At 47.3% G+C, this 19,111-nt stretch overlaps 1 protein-coding gene and 1 non-coding gene across 9 annotated transcripts in view; one reads left to right on the forward strand and one right to left on the reverse strand.

Moving 5' to 3' along the window:
• PDE1C (phosphodiesterase 1C) overlaps positions 1–19,111 on the forward strand; it is a 433,318-nt gene that overhangs the window by 62,079 nt on the left and 352,128 nt on the right. For 3 of the 8 annotated variants that reach the window (XM_058678120.1, XM_058678112.1, XM_058678113.1), the window contains exon 1: positions 11,157–11,439. The exons of the other annotated variants lie outside the window; for them this stretch is intronic. In XM_058678120.1, the coding sequence (XP_058534103.1) occupies positions 11,355–11,439 (85 nt within the window). In that variant the 5' untranslated portion in view covers positions 11,157–11,354. Of the gene's footprint in view, positions 1–11,156; positions 11,440–19,111 lie in introns of those variants that run through there. 8 annotated transcript variants of the gene reach the window in all.
• Positions 6,617–6,723, reverse strand: LOC118758188 (U6 spliceosomal RNA). Its single transcript, XR_004995581.2, has one exon. It is a non-coding gene; the product is annotated as a U6 spliceosomal RNA (small nuclear RNA).

The raw sequence follows: 19,111 nt of genomic DNA on the forward strand, positions 1-19,111 counted from the left end.
AATTTTTGTTCTCCAAATATATATGTGCAGGAATTTATCACAGTGAGAAAAGTACATGTTGGTTCCTTAAACACCTGTCAAAAGCGCTTCAGCTTGAAATCATGAATACTCCCACCTGCTGCCAAGTGTAACTGCTTTCTTTTGTTATGATAATACAGTCTGTCTGATTCTCTGGGAGGTTTTTTGGGGGGTGGGTAGAGGTGTAATCAACATCTGGAAACCCTTGTGATTCTGAGATTTTAGTCATCAATGTAGAGACTCCCACACATGAAGATTTTGTAATTCATGATCATAATTTAGAACTTGAACCACATAAGTCTGTTCCTGATTTCTTTCGGTATCAGCTTGCCGTGTATGGTTAATGTGCTTGGTATTTGGTAAAAGACCCTAATACTCCCCAGTTCTCACATGCTGATGCTGGGGCAGCAGGGCTGTTTGCTTAGGTCCTGGGATGACACAGGAAGGAAGTCCTTTCTGGAAAGAGGAGACTGGAGACGTGAACTCTTCTTAATGTTATCTGTGGTAACCATGGCTTATCCCAATGTGTGGAAAACAGTCGGTGCACATCTCTGACTTAGAATGTTAATGTGGTTGTTTACATGTTTCTTCTTTGTAAGAGATTTATTTATTTATTTATTTGTATTTTATTTGAAAGAGTGAGTGAGAAGCACACACAGATATCCATTGGTTAGTTTATCTTCCATATATCCACAGCAGCTAGGGTTGGGGCAAGCTGAAGGCAGAAGCCTGTAAAGTTGGGGCTTCCTGTGAGTGGCAGAAACTCAAGTGCTGGAGCCATCTTTCACTCTTCCAGGTGCATTAGAAGGCAGAGGATTGGAATCAGAGTAGCTGGTACTTGGATATAGGTATGCCAGCATGGACTACATACCTCCCAAGCAGTGATTTAACTCATGTGGTAGACACCCACCACATCTGTTCTTAAAGCTGCTGCCAGATACAGAATATTCATGTGGTCATTCACTCAGCAAGTGTCTGTGAGCTGCCTTCTTGGTACTAGGCATTATTCTGTGTTGTTGTTGTTGTTGTTTTTGTAATATATCAGTGAACAAAACACACATAGTCCTCTTAAATTCTCATCTAGTATGAGTATGAGACTGCATGGGTCTTTTATCTAGTTCAGGATAATTTAGTATTTTAACTTTTCAAACTTATATAAAACAGCAAGTACTTTTAAAGATTTATTTATTATTTTTATTTGAAAAGTGGAATTGGAGGGGAATAGAGAGACAGAGGTTTTATATCAGCTGGTTTACCCCTCAAATGCCCACAATGGCCAGAGCTGAGCCATTCTGAAGCCAGGAGCATGGAGCTTGGGTGCAGGGGCTCAAGGACTTGGGCCATCCTATGCTGCTTTCCCAGGCTACAGATGATAGTTGAATCAGAAGTGGATTAACTGGAACATGAACTGGTTCCCATATGGGGTGTTGGTGCCCCAGGCAGAAGCTTAGCCTGTTTTGCCACAGTGCTAACCCCAGGAAGTACTTTTAGATATCCGGGTCCACATTGACAGCCAACTGAAAATTTTTAAAAAGTAATAATTCTGGGCATGCAGAGAATCTCGTTGACATATAAGAGACTAAACTAACCCAGAGAAGCTTGCAGGAGAGACAATTCTGTGTTCACAGGAATGAGCATAATTTTGAACTTGCAGTGTCTGGGGAACCAAGTTACCTATAATCTCAGCACTGGAATATATTCACAGTGTATGCCACTCTCAAATTTTTTTAAAGATCTGCTTGTTTACTTGAAAGGTCATTGCAAAGAAGGAGGCTGGTGGGGTTGGGAAGAGGAGAGAGCAAGCTTACATCTGCTGGTTCACTCTCTGAATGGCCATATTAGCCAGGGCTGGGCTACAACGAAGTCAGGAACTCTATCTGGGTATCCTATGTGGATACCTGCTGCTGCCTTTTAGTGATATTAGCAGAGAGCTAGATCAGAAGTAGAGTGGCCAGAATGAACTGATGCTCATATGGGGTGTTGGTGCTGAGGTGGCAGTGTGACCCACTATGCCAAAATACTGATCTCCTTCCTTTCTTCCCTTCTTTAGTTTTCAAATTTTCTTTTAAATTTACTACTTAAATATAAATATTTTAAAATTTTATTTTTTAATTTGAAATGCAGAGTTAGGGTAGGAGAGACAGATCTTGCATCTGGTGGTTCACTCCCCAAAAGGCCAGAGCTGGGTTTGTCCACAGCCAGGAGCCAGGAACTTTTTCTGGGCCATCTTCTGCATCCTCTGCTGCCTTCCCAGTCCTTTTGCAGGGAGCTGTATCAGAAGTAGAGCCTCTGGGACTCAAACCAGAACCCATATGGGATGCTGGTGCTGCAGGCTTATCATAATACGGTGAACCTCTGTTTAAATATCTTTTAAACACTAAATGGAAAATGCCACACACACACACACACACACACACACACACTAGAGCCCAATTTGCAACCACCGATTGAAATGTTTTACCCAGTTCTCTTATTCACTGGATTCTTCCCATTTTCCTCCTCTTCCCCTTTTCTTCCTCTTTTGTAGTTGAGACTCTATCCTATTGTACTGTTTATTCTGTTTGCTTCACGTTTTGCTCTGTGACCATTTTGTAGAAAAATGCCAGTGTCCTTTCTCATCAGAAGTCATGTCCCAGATGCAAAAGTGACGTGTGTGTGTGTGTGTGTGTGTGTGTGTGTGTGTGTGTGTCGGGGGGCTGTGGGTGGTGCGTATGTGTGTCAGGGGACTGTGGGTGGTGAGTGGGTGGTGGTGGTGTTTGCTGGTGATAATGATCATGTTTACTGTCTGGTTTGAGATTAGTCACTAAGTGGGAAGAAAACCCTAGATGAATTTAGCTGTGAATAACAAGAGGGAGAGAATCTACCAAGTCGTTTTGGCCATTGGTGAGCTCTGGTCTGTGTGTCCAAATTCCCCTTCTAGGCTGCCTGTCAGTTCTCTCTGGTCCTAGCATTCTCTGTGCTCTTGACAATTCTGTTGTCTAGGTTGCTACTCAGAGGAGCGAATCCTTCCCCAGGGATTTCAGAACTGCTGTAGGAAAACTCCACTCTGTCATGCTGTTCTTTGTGACTGGAGGGTGTGATTGGAGATGCCAGTGTGTTTAGTACAGAGCCAGGCACATGGTGGCCTGCAGAGCCTGGACCCCCTAAGGAATAGCATATCCTTCGATGGCTGACTGTTGGTGTGTGCTGACTCTACCTTTAACAAATTATCACCTGGGACCTATTACAATGCATGCGGCTGTACACCTGGATGCTCTGTATTTATTCCATTCCCTAGGTCCCTGGATCCTCACAAGCATTTGATATGGCAAAATTTGCTAAAGATAATTGGCTAGTTCCTTTGCCCCTTTGGCATTTTGTATTCATCTGTATTTATGGCTTCCAGTTACAGAAAAGAAAAACTGGAGCATCCCAAGATGCAGTTTTCAACTGCTGTGTGGGTTCTGCATCAGCTTGCTTTCTAAAGCCAGAGCTAGAAAATATGACTACAATAGCTTATACCCTTAGACCTGCTCTAGGGGCTAACACCAAGGATGGGTCACATATAAAAGTAGTGTCCTTGCTGGCGAGGGTGGACTTGAATCCTCTCGCTGTGGTGGGTTCGGGGCTTTGAGTAAAGGAGCCTGGTCTGAACAGTCAAGGGTCTGCTTTGGATGCAAACTTTTATTCCTTCCCCTGTGTTTCTTTCAGGCCTGGTCTCTCATGGTCTTCCATTTGTTGACCTTGGCCCACCAGCTGGATGCAGAGGAGCAAGTGGAGGATCCCAGGGCTTGCTGGAACTCTCACAAGAAAGAACCTTAGTCCCCGAGTAACTCCACAGAGCCAGGCTCAATGTCACTGTTTCCCTCTGGTCTCAGCTGGGTAGGGCTGTTACAGGGAAGGCAGTGCTGGAGGTGAAACAGGAGGCCCTGTTGGTGTTTCAGAAGTGGGAAGGCTAGGAGCTTAGAAGTATCAGACTCTGGACATCTGGGTTGCACTTGTTGTGCTCTGTCTGTTCTGACAGTGATCTCTGCTCAGTCCTCACAAAGGTACCTCCTTGATTCCTCCCAGCAGAAAGCCTTTGCTCTGGTAAGTTTGGCTCAGAAAATAGCTCAGTTCACAAACCAGCCAGTTAAGATATTATCTTCCTGGGGCAGCTAGAAAGAGGATGGACAAAATGGAGCTAGCCCGAGGAACAGTGTGGTATCATGAGCTGACCACCCTCCAGCAGCCTGTGGGAAGTCTAGGAAGAGAATTACAAGATGAAGAGGTGAGGTTGAGAAGTCAGGGGACTTAAGAGCTGAACAAGCATCTCCTCTGTGGCTGGGGAGAGTGGTCTGGACTGGTCACTAACAGCCATGAAGAGCCTAGAGGATGGCTCAGGGTAGAGGGATTGGAGCAGGTAAGAAGTTCACTGGTCAGCATTGACGGTAGTGGGATTGGTGGGAGAGCTGCAAGGAAAACCAGGAACACGTGGTGCCCTGGATGCTCAGGGAGCAAAAGGTGTCCTTGCTGAACCAGGTGAGCTTCTCTGCGAGGCACTGCAAAAGTCCACAATAAGATAAATGGGCAGGAGATGATGAGTTCTCGCGGGCGGAGAGTAACTAAGCATTTTCTGAGAGCATACTCTGAGCTGGGGGACTGTTTCTACTCTGGACTGTAGTCTGGGTACCTAATGCCTCTCTGCAGCTCAGCTGGGTGATGCTGCCCAGGAATCCTTGGATCTCTGGGTCATACTCGGGGGCCTTGGCTGCAGGCTGGTGGAGCTCAGAGCCTGTTTCTCTTGTCTAGAGGTTATGGATGATCACAAACACCTGTAGAAGGCACAAAAGGAACCTACTTGCATGGTGATGATGATGTGTAAATAACATTTATGGGATGTTTAGTATTGGTAAGACCTAGGACTCGTGTGTATGTGTGTGTGTGTGTGTGTGTGTGTGTGTGTGTGTGTTTCAAGATTTGTTTGAAAGGTGGAGTTGAGAGTGAGGGAGAGATTTTTCATCTGTTGGTTCACTCCTCAAAAGGTCATAATTGCCAAGGTGGTAGCAGTCTGAAGCCAAGAGTCAAGAAATCCATCTGGGACTGCCCCTTGTGAATGTAGCAGCTCAAGCATTTGAGTCATCTGTTGCTTTCCCAGCGCATTAGCAGGGAGTTGGATCCAAAGTGGAGCAGCTGGGACTTGAACCTATGCTCCTATGGAATGCTGGCTTAACCTGTGTGGTGGCAGTCCTCCAAGGCAAACCTTTAACATAAATTCCTTCGTGATACCTCACACATTTCCCCTGCAGTAGGCATTGTATCTCTTCTTCACAGAGGAAAAAGCTGAGACTCGGAGAAGCGGACCACTTGCTCAGTGTTCCACAGCCAGCAAATAGGGGAGCTCTTCGTTGTGTTTTGATAGGCTCAGAAGTTCGTGGTCCATTTAGAATGGGGTTGTGATTTGAACTGGCTATAAAGTTCATCCCATGACAGCAGAGCAGGTGAATGTAGAAGGGACTAACCCTGATCATGTCACCCTCTGGCCATGTGACATTGCCTTGACACCTTGGCCCACTTTTCCACTCATCACATGTTTCAGCAGGGACCTGTGATATGCCAGGCACTGCAGGACCTGGGCATGGGAGATCATGGAATCCACTCCTTCATCTGCTGCCCACATCCTCAGTGCACAAACAAGAAGCAGTGTGCACAGAGTAGGACAGTTCTGTGAGAACCGTCGACAGAATGAGGTAGTGGAGTGGCTGCCTCCGCAGGGGGAAGGTCAGGCAGGCAGTGTGTCCTGAGGGGCCTCAGCCATCCCAGAGATGAGAGGCACGGGCAAAAGAATCTCTAGATGAACCCAATGTGCTTAGAGGGTTGTGGGGTGTGTGTGTGTGTGTGTGTGTGTGTGTGTGTGTGTGTGGATTAAGACTGTTTTAGGGTTGCTCTTCTAGATCACATACACACAAAAAAAGAAATAAAAAAAGAAATCATTTTGCATTGCCCCTCCTGCCTACTGTAGAATATTTTCAGTTCTGAAAATCCCCTAACTTCAAAAGATTCTCCCCAAGTCAACCCACAAAAAGAGAATTTACTCAAATTTGCTACACACTAGTCTTGGGATAGCATTGGACTGTGAGGCCAGAAGCTATTTTCTAGGATTATGAAGGTAGGCATTGAAGAATGGTCATGTGGAGAGATGTACTGACCACATGAGGGGTGTTTAGGAAGATTGCAAAAAGTATATGTAAAACATACATTTGTTTTATGCAGAAAAAGTTGAAATGCACATTGGAACACTGGCTTGAGTTCTAAATGATACACTTCTAATCCTCCTCTTTTTTTTTTTAAGAGTCTAGAGTTCTTTTATTTTTCTTTGGCACCCATTATGCCATGAATTCATAGGGGATTGGTACTAACAGCTCAGGTTCCTTTCCTTTGAGTCTGACAAAGTGGGCTTCCCTGGGTGGAGCAGGCCTAGAGGTTTGTTTGAACCCAGGTGCTTTTCTGTTTGGCTTCCCTCCTTTTTTTGATCATTTTCCTTCACTCATTTCAGGATGCTATCTCAGCTGGTGGAGTGCTTAATATGCTCAGTAAGCACATTTATCCTCTTGGCAAGTATTGTGCCCCTAACTTGTTTTAAAATATGGAACGCTTCATGAATTTGTGTGTCATCCTTGTGCAGAGGCCATGCCAATCTTCTCTGTATGGTTCCAGTTTTAGTATACATGCTGCAGGAGCAAGCACCTGATCCAGCTTCTTGCTAACATGCATGGGAAAGCAGTGGAGAATGACTCCAGTCCTTAGGCCCCTGCTCCTGATTTAGGACTGGCCCAACTCTGACCATTGTGGCCATTTGGGGAAGTGAACCAGGAGATGGAAGATTTTCCATCTTTGCTTCTCTCTCTCTAACTCTGCCTTTCAAAGTAAAAAAAAAAAATCTTAAAGAATAGACAGGAGGCCAACTCCGTCACAATGATAAATTGCTTCTTGTGCAGATAGAATTCTGTAATCTCCAAGAAGGTCTTCTGGGTACCTTTGGACACCTCTTTCAGACTGTTGAGTGTGTAAGTACTTTTTTTTTTTTTAAGATTTATTTGTTTTTATCGGAAAGTCAGATATACAGAAAGCAGGAGAGACAGAAAGATACTCCATCTGCCAATTGACTCCCCAAGTTGGCCCTCAGTAGAGGTTATTTAACTCCTTTATTTCTTTGTCCTTTTTTCCTTCCTGATTGTGGATTCTTGGCTGCAAGCAACAGTAACTCTCTTGCCCTAGGTCACTCGCAATATAAGACCATAGCACAGGGTTGGTAGGGTGTCCTACTGGAATCTGTTGGGAACTGATTTTCAAACATTTGTTGGGACTGGGACTGGAATGCAATGGAACCTTCTTTCATCTCTGACAATGTCTGTCTCCTGAAAAGGTGTTCACTAGTCTCATCTGAGTCCTGGCAATAAGCTGGATTGGAAGCAAGTGGAGCAGCCTGAACCTGAACTGCATCTATGATATAGGATGCCAGTGGTGCAGTGGCCCCAGCAGATGTTTTTATGTCAAGAGTTGAATAATAACCCTTTTTATAATTACAGATGACATGATCTCAAGTACAGTGATTCAATTTTGCCTTTATAAAGTGTTACAGGATTATTGTAGACAACATGGAAATAAATGGGCATGGCTATGGTCTCATAACATTTTATTGTGAGCACTAAAATTTCAATCTCATGTATTTTTGTAAAGATTGATTTATTTGAAAGGCAGTGCTAGAGAGAGAGAACGAGAGAGAGAAAGAGAGAGGGAGAGAGAGATCTTTTTTTTTTTTTAGATTTATTCATTTTTATTACAGCCAGATATACACAGAGGAGGAGAGACAGAGAGGAAGATCTTCCGTCCGATGATTCACTCCCCAAGTGAGCCGCAACGGGCCGGTGCGCGCCGATCCGAAGCTGGGAACCTGGAACCTCTTCTGGGTCTCCCACGCGGGTGCAGGGTCCCAGTGCATTGGGCCGTCCTCGACTGCTTTCCCAGGCCACAAGCAGGGAGCTGGATGGGAAGTGGAGCTGCTGGGATTAGAACCGGCGCCCATATGGGATCCCGGGGCTTTCAAGGAGAGGACTTTAGCCGCTAGGCCACGCTGCCGGGCCCGAGAGATCTTTTATCTGTTAGCTTACTCCTCAGTTGGTTGCCATGGTCAGTTGGGCTGAGCTGAAGCAGGAACCAGGAGATTCTTCTGGGTCTGCCATGTGGGTGCAGGGGCCCAATTACTTGGGTCATTCTCCAGTGTTTTCCTGGGCACATCAGCAGGGAACTGGATCAGAAGTAGAGCAGCCAGGACTCGAGCTGGGTTGGTGGCACTGCAGAGAGTGGCTTTACCAATTATGTTACAGCACTGGCTCTTGCATCTCCTATAGTTTTAACATGTCACAAAATACCACTCTTGCTTTTTTTTTTTTCAGGCATTTAAAAACAGAAAAGTCATTCTTCGTTCATAGGTGCTATAAAAACAGGCTGGATTCAGGTGGGCTGTAGGCATTAATTTGATGACTCCTGCTCCAACGACAAAAGACTGACCCATCTGCTTGGCTGTTGTGGTTTGGTGTTCTGACTTTCCTGACCTTCTTTAGGCAACATTTCTGATAGAGCAAGCACAGGCTCAGCCTGGAGCCCATTCTCTCTTGGCTTATGTAACGCAGTGCTTAGCTTCACTTGGTTTGGTGTAAGAGGCCCACACTGCGAAGGCTGTGTGAAGATTTGAAGCTGAGCGTTGAGTGGGTCTGTAGGTGTGCAGTCTCTGCAACCAGCAAGCGAGCTAATGATTCTGGGGAGAAGCGGTTTTAAAAACGGTTCTTCTAATTGTTCAGACAAGTTATTTTTACCAGACTTTAGGGGTTAGATCAATGAGCACATTGTTATTATTTTTATAAAGTATATTTCTAGAAGCACTGCTGTTCAGAAAAAAAAAGGTGCTATTACATTTGACTTTCATGCTTGAGAATTTACTCCAGGAGACTAACTCGGGGCTTTTGGGCTCCCGATTGGAGGACTTGTGTTGGCACAGAAGGAGGCACATGTTTCAGTTAAAGGTTTGGGAATGTGGAGGCAATGGAGGCAGGTGGGAAAGATGAGAAATTTAGGTGACTGCTTATAATCAACACATACGTGATACATAGTGACCAGAATGTTGCATACCTACATTCTCTTTATGAAATTCACCATGGTGACAATAACTCATGTTATTACTGTGATAGAGGAGAACTTTCCGTGAGATATGCCCAGTGAAAGTTGGGAGTTAACTGGTGATTGGTGTGAGTATCCACCTTTGTGCCTAGGTGGTGTACAGTCCTCTCATTTGATCTTCACTTAAGGTAAGAAAATCAGGATGGAAAGAGGTCTTAGCTAAGTTCATGGAGCTGGTAAGTGCTGGAACCAGCTTTCAGACCCAGGTCTGTGTGGGTCTTTTCATGGCCCATGTGGTTGCTACCTCCAGACATGAGTGTCCCATCTCAAGGACAGCAGTGTCGGAAGCACTCTGACGTCGGTGTCGAGATATACCATTCCGTGTGACATGAGGTTTGTGGTGCCTGCTGCCTTGGTGATGAATTAATCTTGCCACCCACCTGATCAAAACATCCGGGTGATTCTAGGTTCTCCCCTGAGAGAATTTCTAAGTGAATTTTCACTACCGCTTTGATGTTAATTGTGGCACAGCCAGTTGGGAAGCTCACGTTCCATATCCCAGAGCAGGTTAAAGTCCTGGCCACTCTGTTTCCAATCTGGCTCCCTACTAATGTACATGGGAAAGCAATGGAGGATGACTCAAGTGCTTTAGCCCCTGCCACCACGTGGGAAGCCAGGGTGGAGTTCTAGGTTCTTGGTTTCAGTGTGGCCCAGGCATTTGGGGACTGAATCAATGGAAGTGAGATCTCTCTCCTGTCTTTCTGCTTCTCATATAAATACATAATAAAACCATTGCTTTATGTTATGTGGTGAATGGAAGAAGATTGGGCTTCTGAAATGCAAGCTAGCCTGAGTACCAGTGGGTTGGAGGGTTCTGTGTGTCCTCTGCGATTGTATCTAGAGTATGCATTTATCTGCTTATCTTTTTTGGGGGTCATTGTTGGAGAGGATTTTTCATTTTTATTCAGTGCTGAAGATGAGTGGCTTCATTGCCCTCCCAACTGGAACCTGTGGGGAATATACCCATCAGCTCCTCACTGCGAGTATGTGTGTTAATTGTGTCAAATTCCATCGCAGAAATGAGGCTAAATTAACTGTAGTCCCACAGAAGCTTAATATAGCACATCTCTCTACTTGTCTCGTGCTGGAACCTTCAAGAGGACTGGCTCCCATCTCTGCTTGCTGGTGGCTCCCATCTCTGCTCGCTGGTATCTTCCCAGCTGCTGGCACCTGCAACTGTAAACCCACCCTCCCCCACCGATGACTGCCTGGGATTCAAGGGAATGGCCTAGCTTTGCCTTGTGGGAACATCACAGGCACTGGAACCATCAGACTTGGCATCCCAAGTCCGCTTCCCCAATCCCTCCCGGCCTCAGTTTCGTCTTCTATAGCAAAAGCCTTAGCTGTAGGTTTGGCACTGGCTCTTGCCCCTTGGCAGAGACAGAGTCCACCCCATCTGGCAAATTCAGCTTGGAAAAGGACCACCTGTATGAAGTGGGTCTGCAGGGGCGAGTTCTGACTCAGTGTGGTGCGAAGCGTGCGTCCACCATTCCTGTGCGTCAGGGACAGTCGCCACCAGTCAGGGGCTGTGGACCAAGCTATAGATCGGCCCCTGTGGGCTCTAGGGCCAGCGGGGGCCCGGGAGGAAGTGGGCGTGGCGACTTTCCTGCTTCCTTGTTTGGAGTAAACTTTGGCTGCATCTGACAGCGATGATGTTTACTTTTCCATCTGTTGATGTGCTTTTGGGGAGCTCCCCAGCCTGCTGGAGAAAACATATCTAGGAGAAACGTGACGTCCAATCGCAGTCGTTCTCTTGGGTCCCCAAAGCCCCAGCAACCCCCAGAGAGGGGACGGCGCTGCCAAGGAGCAAAGAGAGGAGCGCGTGGCGTGCTGGCTCCAGCGGCTCCCGGGAACGGAGGGATTCCGGAGCCAGCCAGTGCCGACCCTGCACACGCCCCGGGGGCTGACAGCTGCTGGTTGTTACAGTTTCAGGAACGGGCGTTACTGGGATCAGCAAGGGTGATGGCTCGCTAACCCCGCTGGTATCGGAGCCTCGCGCCGGGATCGGTCTGTTCAGGCAGCAAGCGGTTCCGCGGGAACAGCGCGCAGCGCGGCCAGGGAGGGAGCGCGGCTGAGCGAGGTGCGGGTGCAGGGCAGTGCGCTGCCCTGTCGCGGGGGATCCTAGGCGCCACCGCTGAGCCATGACGGACGCCAGCAACAGGAAGGAGGGCTTCAAAAAATGCCGGAGCGCCACTTTCAGCATCGATGGCTACAGTTTCACTATCGGTGAGAACTTGCCTACCCTTCCGGACCCTGGTGTGGCGACCGCGAGGGGCTCCCTCTCAGCTGGGCAGGGAGTGGCCAGGGGTGGGGGTCCGATTCAGGTCGCTGAGCCAGGACCCACTCCGAAGCGGGGGCTTTAGGGTCACACCTTCTGAACTCCAGGATGTGAGAAAGGGCAAGAGGGAATAGAGACTGGGATCGGGAGAGAGGGAAGACAGCACAAAGAACAGGAGACACAGAGGGACCCAAACATGACCGGGAACAACGGAGCCCAGGTCACAGAGACCCACCGAGACCACGAGGCGGGACCACGGAGGCTGGTGAAAATGGGACAGGTGCAAAGTCCTGCGTGAGAGAGGGTCAGAGACAGAGACAGGGCTATCAGGCAAAGAGGGAGCTGTTGAGAGATAGTTACTGTTAAAGTTGAAACAAGGAGAAAAGACACACAGGGCTTGGTGCCGGGAGAGGCTCAAAAAGACAGATGAGGGAGTGGGGCAGGATGCAGGCGGGCAGGGAGTTAGTTACTGAAGTAGTGGTAGTGTCCCTGCACTGCCTTCCCCGGGGGGGATTCCCTCCCCTGCTTGCTGCACTCACAGTGGCTCCTCTCACAGCCGTGGCAGCAGACGGCAGGTGCTGACTGGCTGGAGGCTGGCGTAATCTAGGAGATGATTCTTGATACTCGTGAAGTTGGTCCCGAGCTGAGATTGTGGTGAAACGACTCATCCGGGGATCACAGCCTCCTCTTCTTGGGTGGCAGGGCAGAGCTGGGAGGCTCAAGGGTTGCCCAGGCTGTTTCCTCCTTCCAGTGTCAGCTTGGAGAACCTCAGGGCAAAGGCTCCTGTCTTAGAGGATTACTTCGGCTTTAAAGCTCGACTTAACCCCAAAGCTTTTGAAAATGAGGGTGTGTGTTTGGCTTTTTGGAGTTGTACCAGGAACTCTCCAAGTAGCAAGAAAGGACCTGGGAGGAGGAGCCCCTCACATTGGCTCCTACTAAAGTGGCCCAAGGTTTGTGGGGCGTGAGCTGAACACACAAAGCTCCAGCCCCGGCACCCTGGTCCAGCCTCAGCCCGCACTTAGGAATGCTGTCCCCCAACTGGGCTGTGAGCAGCCTTTTTCATCTCTTTCACAGCCATCCCCTTAGTTTGCAACCATTGACATTTCTCTGCCTTGCTCCTGTGGTCCTGGGGTCGGGGAAAGTGGATTCCTGACGAAAGTTCACACCTCACTTTGGGCACCTGCTGGTAGAACTCCTTGCAGGACAAGTTCTAGAAACAGGAGACTGTATTATTTTTTTTAAAAGATATTTATTTTCATTACAAAGTCGGATATACAGAGAGGAGGAGAGACAGAGAGGAAGATCTTCTGTCTGATGGTTCACTCCCCAAGTGAGCGCAGCGGCTGGTGCTGTGCTGATCTGAAGCCAGGAACCAGGAACCTCTTCTGGGTCTCCCACACGGGTGCAAGGTCCCAGTGCTCTGGACCGTCCTCAACTGCTTTCCCAGGCCACAGGCAGGGAGCTGGAAGGGAAGTGGAGCTGCCGGGATTAGAACTGGCGCCCACATGGGATCCCGGTGGTGCGTTCAAGGTGAGGACTTTTAGCCGCTAGGCCACGCCGCTGGGCCCAGAGGCTGTGTATTTTTTCATTACCTCCAAATGCTAACAGAGTGACAGAGGAGGGTGCTCAGAAAGTACTTATAGAAATGAATTTAAAGCTGCCAAGGTCAAAAGTATTTCCTTTGAAGGTCATTGTCAGGTTCACGTGAGTTTTCTTGACTCTGGTAAGAAAGCTTTCAAGAGCAAGTTTTAAGTTTTCTCGGGTGATTTCCATAGTATCTATTGTCCGGGAAGAGTAGCTTCCTAAAATCTAGGATCAGGGTGTGATTTTCCTTCTCCCAACCTTTCTCCTTTCCATTAGAAGAGATGGAGCAAGTCGGTGTGGTTTGGTGGGCAGAAGGGACAAAAAATTGAGCTAGTCACTTTTAGGTGAGAGAGCTGCCCACTGCCAGCCTGGTTCAGATGCTTCTCACCTGTTCTCCCCTCCCCTCTCTTCCCCACCTCTGCTTTTCCTTCTTCCCAAACTGTCAATTGAATTTTACTGTATTAAAAGATGTAGTTTAGCACAATGACTGCTACATGGAAAACATCCAGTGAGTGGTAACGGTTCAAGGTGAGTGTAACGTGGGGTGAAGTTGATGCAGATAAATCATACCTAGAACTTGTGTTCCAACCATCTGTCCTTCTGTTATGTGTTCACACATAGCCAGTTCACAAAGTAGAAACTTGTCAGTGCCCTGTGAAACATTTGAGAAGTTTTAGGCCAATAGATACATTGCAGAAAATCCAGTAAATATGAAGGAGGTCAGAGCCAGCCTGGTGGTACAGTGGGTTCAGCCTTCAATGCAGGCATGCTATATGGGAGTGACTTCCGCTGCTCCACTTTGCACCCAGATCCCTGGTAATGCATCTGGGAATGCAGTGGAAGGTGACCTGAATACCTGGGCCTCTGCCATCCATGTGAGAGAGCCAGCTAGAGTTCCTGACTTTTACTTGGCCCAGACTTGGCTCTTGTGGTCATCTGGGAGAGGGAACCAGCAGATGGAAGATTTTTTTCTCTCTGTCATTCTGCCTTGCAAAGAAAAATATAAATGCAACGTTAAAAATAAAAATGAAAAAAATCACCTGTAATTTTGTTACACAGTGGTAAACAGTATTATTTCTTGTTTCTGTTTGCACTGCTAATATGCATGCACACTACTTATACAAAGAAAATGCAATTATGTTTGAGCATGTATTATTTTAGTATCTTATTAGCTCTGTTCTATATATACAGATTTAATCAATTGTCTGTTGGTTGTTCAGTTATGAACAACGATGAAAACCAAGTTTTTGAGTGTGTGTGTACACACTCTTGAGGAGAAACTTCTAACAGTGGGACTACTTGGTCAAGAGTAGGCCTAGTTTTTGGATTTTCCAGCCACCTTCTGGACAGAAGCCCAGCTGCACTCCCACCTGCAAGGGATCAGGGTTCTCATAGTCACTCGTCAGTGCCAGTGCGAGAGGTGAGGAATGGGATCCTGACTCCATAAGTTATTTCATTTCCTTTGTTCAATTTCTTCAAGTTTTTTGCTTGCATGGCTTTCCTCTACTTGCTTCCTAATTTTTAAGGACTACTTCAGGCAAACAATGCGTATCAACCATAACTGAATCATGTGCCCATATAATCAGTACTCTTAGGTACTGTATCAATTGCTTTAGTATAGTCTTATATTTTCATTTAGTTTTACAAATGATATACACTGATATGTAAACAAGTGTGTGTGTGTGTGTGTATAAAGTACTTTGAAAAGCTCATGGAAAAATGAAATTGAAAGTAAGCTTATTTTGGCACAAAAATGTTGAAAGCCACTGAAGTTTTTGTAGTAGACATTTTCCATGCTCTTTTAGAAGACCTCTCATGTGTATAAATTTCATTTTTTTTTGGTACCAAAATGGACTTTTAAAAGTTTTATTTTATCTTTATTCAAAGGACAAATTTACAGAGAGAAGAGATGGAGAGAGCCCTTCCATCTGCTGGTTCAATCCCTAAATGGCAGCAATGGCAGGAGCTGATCCGATCTGAAGCCAGAACTGGGACTTTTTCCAGGTCTCCCACTTGGTGCAGGGGCCCAAGAACTTGAGTCATCTTGTATTACTTTCCCAGGTGCAAAGCAGGGAGTTGAATCAGAAGTGGAGCAGCTGGGACTTTAACCAATGGCTGTATGGAATGCTGTGCTGAAGCCAAAGTTTAGCTTACTATGCCATGGTGTTGGCCCTAGACTTTCCTTTTCCATTTTTCATGAACTTTTTAAAGCTCTGTATGCATACATGTGCAGGTGCACACACACACACACACAAACACTTGCAAACCTGTCTGTTATGAATGGCAAATATGTCTTTTGTGCAAAGTACTCACATCCTTTTGATGTCTGATGGAGGATTTGCTTGAGAATGGGCAGGTGCTGTGTAGCCCACTCCTGTGCTTGCCAGCTCATTATGCATTTCAGCAGCATGGAGAAGATGAGCAGGCCCCTTCTACCCTGGTGAGGGCATCTCTGTTTCACAGGTATTTGCCCTTCTGTCGCTAGGTATTACCTCTTCTTATTATTCATCTTTTTCTTCAAAATCTTTCTTTCTTTAAAGATTTATTTACTTTTATAACAAACAGATTTACAGAGAGAAGAAGACACAGTGAGAAAGATCCTCCGTCCGCTGGTTCACTCATCAAATGGCTACACCGGCTGGAGCTGAGCAGTTCCAGAGCAGGAGCCAGGAGCTTATTCTGGGTTTCCCACATGGGTGCAGGGTCCCAAGGCTTTGGGCCGTGCTTGACTGCTTTCTCAGGCCACAAGCAGGGAGCTGGATGGCAAGTGGAGCAGCCGAGACATGAGCTGGTGCCCACTTGGGATCTCAGTGGTTGCAAACTGAGCATTTAACCACTGAGCAATCATGCCAGGCCCATCATCTCTTCTAATCTGTTACTTAGGCAGAAATTCCAGGAGAAGGGTCTTGATTGGAGGAATTCCTGTGCTGGTACTTCAGGCTCACGAGATTGTGACGGGGAGAGGGAGGCTGCCAAGGTCACTTGGAGCTTGGAGGTTCTTGTTTGTTTGTTTTTTTTGGGGGGGTGTGCAGGGAATTCTCCAACACCATGGTGAGGAGTGACTAATCTTTGTGTCCCACCCAGCGAGGCATGAGCCAATCCACGCCAGCTCTTTCCTGTCAGATTCCAGGCTCTGCTTTTTGTTGTTTGTCTATTTATTTTAGGTTTTTTTAGTTTGTATGATTGTTTGTTTGCTATGAGGGGTTTTCGGAGCGATCCCGATGGTCATCGCGAGAGAGGGTGGGGGTCCAGAGGTGGAGCCAGGTTCGGACCAGAGAAAGCTCTCCTCCCTGGTCCCGAAGGACTTTTATCGTTCTTCTGTTTCTGCGAAACGCTCAGGGCTTCTGGTTGTCTTTCCGATGACGTTGGCTTCTGCACGGTAGTGTTTGGACTTCTTCCATCCCCTGCAGAAGCTCCGGTTGAGGGTGGGTGACCTCAGAGTACTCGGCCTCCGAGGGCATCCAATTCCCTGTGGTCTCCTAGGCAGTTGGGATGTAGTCCTTGTTGCTCATATTAATAGTTTGTGGTGAAGGTCTGGGAGTCTTCATGAGAGCTTGGAGGTTCTTGATGGGGAGGAGTGAACCACCTCTGTGACCATCACAAGTCGGCTCTTTGTGGGAAGGCTCCAACAAAACTCCCCGTGGAATGCATGTTTCTGGGCAGAGGGGCTAGAAAGGGTTCTCTGGGTTGCTAGGACTTTGAGTAAAATGATCATGATGGGGGACAAGGGGTGATCTCAACAGACAATGAACAAAGATCAGAGGCGTTAAACATTTTACAGTGTGGCGACAGCCCTGCACAGAGAGGGATTACCTCCCGTGGAGCTATGCCAAGGTAGCCTTGAACCCCATCTTGACTGCTGGCACTCTGGGGAGCCAATGGTCAAGGTGAAACAACAGGCACCTTCCCATGGCTTGAGGAATTGTGGGCTGAGGTCTGAAATCTGAGCTGCTGGCTTAGTCACCTTTTCCCACAACTCTGAAAGGCCACCTTTGTGAACCTGGTTGTAAGGGAAGGGACTCTCAAGATGCTGGGTGCAGGTAATTTGCCAAAAGTCCTGCAGTGAAGTAGCTGGAAGAGCCGGTTTCAAACTGCTACTGGCCTGATCTATGCCAGCACCCATGTTGCCTGTGTAGAAACCTACCTTCTTTCCTTCCTTCCTTCCTTCCTTCCTTCCTTCCTTCCTTCCTTCCTTCCTTCCTTCCTTCCTTCCTTCCTTCCCTTTCTTTACCTCCCTTCTTCCCTTTCTTTACCTCCCTTCTTCCTTCCTTCTCTCTCTTTCTTTTTTCCTCCCTTCTTCCCTCCCTCTCTCCTTCCTTCCTTTCTCATGTTTTTCTTTTCTTTCTTTTTTTTTTTTTTACAGATTTATTTATTTTAATTGGAAACAGATTTACAGGAAGGCGAGACAGAGAGAAATATCTTTCATCCTCTGGTTCACTCCCCAAATGGTTGCAAAGGCCAGAGGTGAGCTGATCTGAAGCCAGGAGACATGAGCTTCTTCCAGGTCTTGCACATGGGTTCAGGGTCCTAAGGCTTTGGGCCAATCTCCACTGCTCTCCCAGGACACAGGCATGGAGCTGGTTGGGAAGTGGAGCAGCCAGGACATGAGCTAGTGCCCACATGGGATCCCAGTGCTTGGAAAGGGAGAATTAGCTGAGGGAGCCATTGTGCCAAGCCTGGAACCTTTCTTTCTCTTCAGGCTTTGGAACCTGTGGAGGGAAGGTTACTGCTCCATGGAGATGTCAAGTTCAAGAAGCAAGGCCTGTGAGGTCTGCTTCCTACCAGCTCCCTTGTGTTTCACTGCAAATGGTTTTATGTCCTCTTGATAAGGCTTTTTACTCTGGTTGTGACATGGGGGTGTGGTCCAGAGATCTTGGAAATGAAACCCTAGGGTTCAGCATGGACCACATGCAGAGAGCACTGGCTGTGGAGAGGTTTCTGCCCAGGAAACACGGCACTTTGGGTGGCAGCAAGTGATGCTCATGATGGGCGTTGGCTGGAGGCCAGACGTAGCTGTTCAGGCATGGTTTTCTGGTGAAATGCTCACAGTTGAGCATTTGAAAATGAAGCCAGGAGTTGGGTGGAGAGAGTAGTATCTTGCTTGCCAGAACTTTCCTTGTCTTCTGGGGTTTACATATGGATCAAAATCCACAGTCTTAGATTTTCCGTGAGGCTGTCTGAAATCCCAAGAAACAATCTTTCCTACTGAAAAAATGAAGCATGTCTGTAAAAATCAAAAGCATCGGCTTTAAGCAAATCACTCAAGTGAGCCACCCCCTTGATCTCTTTGGCGTTCAGCACTGTTTATTTCACAGGTGAGAAAATGGGACTGGGCTTGTCGTTTTCCCTTCTCCCCTCAGAGATGATCGCCAAGGTGTCAGACGGAGGAGGGTTGAAGCCACAGCTGGGAAGATGTGAACTTGGGCACGTACATGGCAAAGAAGCCTCTCCCTGAAACAGTGCATGTGGGTGTGTTGTGGAAAATTCTAGGTCGGTAGTGAAGAGGTGTTGCTAACAGGAATGTGTTTCCTGTGGCAACTGCCATGGCTGCCCTGCCCTGTGTTTCTCTCCTTGGTTTGTCCCAATGGAGGAAAATAACAGGTCCCTTGACAGCTATTGCAGACCTGGGCGATGAGGTCTTCTCTGGGATGGCTGGTGCCCACAACGAGGTGGAGAAAACCTGCTAGTAGATGCTGCTTTCAGGGGAGCCTGGGATGGCTAGGCAGGGCTTTAGGCAGGGGTAGGGAAAGGTCAGGAAACTTGGCTCCGTGCGTGCCCTGTGGGTATGGTCCATTCTCCCTTTGAGGCATGTGGCTCTGACCTCCAAGTACGTGTCCCTGAAGATGTTTTGTTTGGCCTCCCTTCTCTGTTGGCTGACTGCATATTCTGTCTGCCAGCTTGTCCAAGGGAAGACCCTTGGGCCTTGTATGCCTGGTTGGAGGTCATGGTAGGGAAGAGGCAAAGAACTTAATAAAAACCCAAGATAAAATGCGTTAGCTGCCCATTCTCTACATTTGTAGACCCCCAGTAGATGAC

The sequence above is a fragment of the Ochotona princeps genome, chromosome 20, assembly GCF_030435755.1.
Source record: "Ochotona princeps isolate mOchPri1 chromosome 20, mOchPri1.hap1, whole genome shotgun sequence".
Lineage (NCBI taxonomy): Eukaryota > Metazoa > Chordata > Mammalia > Lagomorpha > Ochotonidae > Ochotona > Ochotona princeps.